Raw genomic sequence first — 2,281 nt, 5'->3', positions numbered from 1 at the left:
AGCTATTGTTTTAGGTACGGTTATTTCTATTGCAGCTACGTGGGGAGATTTATTGGAATCAATGCTCAAACGTGCTTCAGGCGTGAAGGACTCAGGACGTATCATTCCAGGACACGGAGGTGTTTTAGATAGATTGGATAGCTTTCTTTTAGCGACTCCAAGTGTATTGATAATTTATTTATATGCTATTTGTTAATGAGATTTATATTTGAGAGAAAGAGTTTATATATTGTATTGACTCCTTTCATAGGGTATATTTTCAGTTCGTGTTCTATAGGTAACATCTTTTTTAAGAAAGATGTTACCTATTCTCTTAGAAAAAGGGAATTTAGAGGTACGTGGTTACCTACTATCTATCGAAATGATTATATTGGATTAGGACATAAAGAGGCGAGAGCTTTGCTAGAAAAAAGAGTAACTTTGCTACGTTCTCTTGGTTTTAATGTTTTAATGTTTCAAGTGCGACCAGAGTTTGATGCCTGTTATCAGAGCAATATAGAACCGTGGAGCAGATATTTATCAGGTGAACAAGGGGTAGCACCTAAAGATAGCTTTGACCCTTTAGCTTGTCTCATTGAACTTTGTCATAAGAATGGTATGGAGCTTCATGCTTGGCTTAATCCATATCGTGCGGCAGCTAACAAAAGTAAAGAATTAGCTCCAAGTCATCTAGCCAAGCTTAAACCTAAATGGTTTGTTACTTATAATAATCAGCTTATTCTTAATCCTGCCATTCCTCAAGCTAGAGAGTATGTTTGCCGTGTGGTTAAAGATATTGTGATGCGTTATGATGTGGATGCTATTCATTTTGATGATTATTTCTATCCTTATCCTAAAGAGGGTGAAGTCTTTGAAGATGATTTGGCTTTTGAGGAGTATGGTCTTCCTATGGGATATAAATATGGCGAAAAGGATAAGTTTCGTCGCAATAACATCAACCTTCTAATATCTTCTATAGCTAATTTGCTTAAGGATACTAAGCCTTGGGTGAGATTTGGAATAAGTCCTTTTGGTATTTATCGTAATGAACTTTCTGATCCTCGTAGAGGAAGTAGAACTCTAGGGCTTCAATGTTATGATGATCTGTATGCCGATGTGCTTCATTGGGCTGAAGAAGGTTGGATTGACTACGTAGTCCCTCAGATTTATTGGAATAGCGACAATGTTATTACTAATTACGATGAACTTGTTGAGTGGTGGTCTAAGCAATTAAGAGGAACTAAAGCACAGTTTTATGTAGGACAACATATCCGTCGTACGATTGACGGAAATGAGCTGATGCATAAAATGTTGTTAAGTCAGGAGTATAGCAAGGGGAATGTCTTTTGGCCTGCTGAAGATTTATTTCAAAATTATGGAGCTGTCAGCGATAGTATTGCTCGTAAATATCAGGATCAATTTGCCTTACTCCCAGAATATGAAGGTGCTTTAGGTAAATCTCAAGCTCCTAGAAAGATTGATATGTTATGGGAGGACTACAATGAAGACGGACATATGCTGATATGGAGAGATCTTGCAGATCGACGAGATCCTGAAAAAGCGTTTATGTATATCGTTTATGCCTTTCCTAAGGGTATAAAGCCTTCTTGTGATAAGTCAAAATATATCATTAGTATCTCAAGTGAAGCTAGCCTTTTGTTACCTAAGCTAGAAGCTAATTCAGAATATACGATATATGTAACTTCTGTCAATCGTTTTTGGCAAGAGAGTGAACCAGCAGAGCTAAAGCTTGTCTTTAAGTAGGCTAGTGTGTGTCTAAGAAATATCAATATAAAAAAAGAAAGAATAGAGGTTTTAAGCCTAAGAGAATTATTGTCTTGGCTATAATCTCTATTCTTTCTTTTGGTGGATTGGCATATTATTTTATCAAAAAGGATAAATTATTTTCTCGTTCTATAGAGCCTTGCTACAAGACTTCTGCTGAGTTAGAACTACATATCCCAAGCAAAGGCGAATTTTCTGTCAATGGATTAGACGTCTCTCATCATCAAGGTCGTATTGATTGGCAGTCCATAGCCAAACATACAATTAATGGCTATAAGTTTCATTTTGTTTTTATTAAAGCGACTGAGGGGAGGAACTTCATAGATCCTAAGTTTATATATAATTTTCGTCAAAGCAAAGAAATTGGGTTACATAGAGGTGCCTATCATTTTTATAAAGATGATGTTTCTGCTAAAGAGCAGATAGCATTGTATCGTTCTGTAGTTAAATTATCATCAGGTGATATTGTTCCAGTCCTTGATGTTGAAGTGTTAGATAAGAATAATCCTCAGAAATC

The 2,281-nt window shown here is 36.1% G+C and overlaps 1 protein-coding gene across 1 annotated transcript; it reads left to right on the top strand.

The window, feature by feature from the left end:
- Positions 1-450: 450 nt before the first annotated feature.
- Positions 451-1,743, top strand: LOC132595744 (glycosyl hydrolase YngK-like). Its single transcript, XM_060293310.1, has one exon. It carries the CDS (start codon positions 451-453, stop codon positions 1,741-1,743), a length of 1,293 nt encoding a protein of 430 aa, XP_060149293.1.
- The last annotated feature ends 538 nt before the right edge of the window (positions 1,744-2,281 follow it).

The sequence above is a fragment of the Globicephala melas genome, unplaced genomic scaffold (genome assembly GCF_963455315.2).
Source record: "Globicephala melas unplaced genomic scaffold, mGloMel1.2 SCAFFOLD_1143, whole genome shotgun sequence".
Taxonomy (NCBI): domain Eukaryota; kingdom Metazoa; phylum Chordata; class Mammalia; order Artiodactyla; family Delphinidae; genus Globicephala; species Globicephala melas.
Note: the sequence above shows the minus strand (reverse complement) of the source record. Positions and strands in the feature narration are given on the sequence as shown.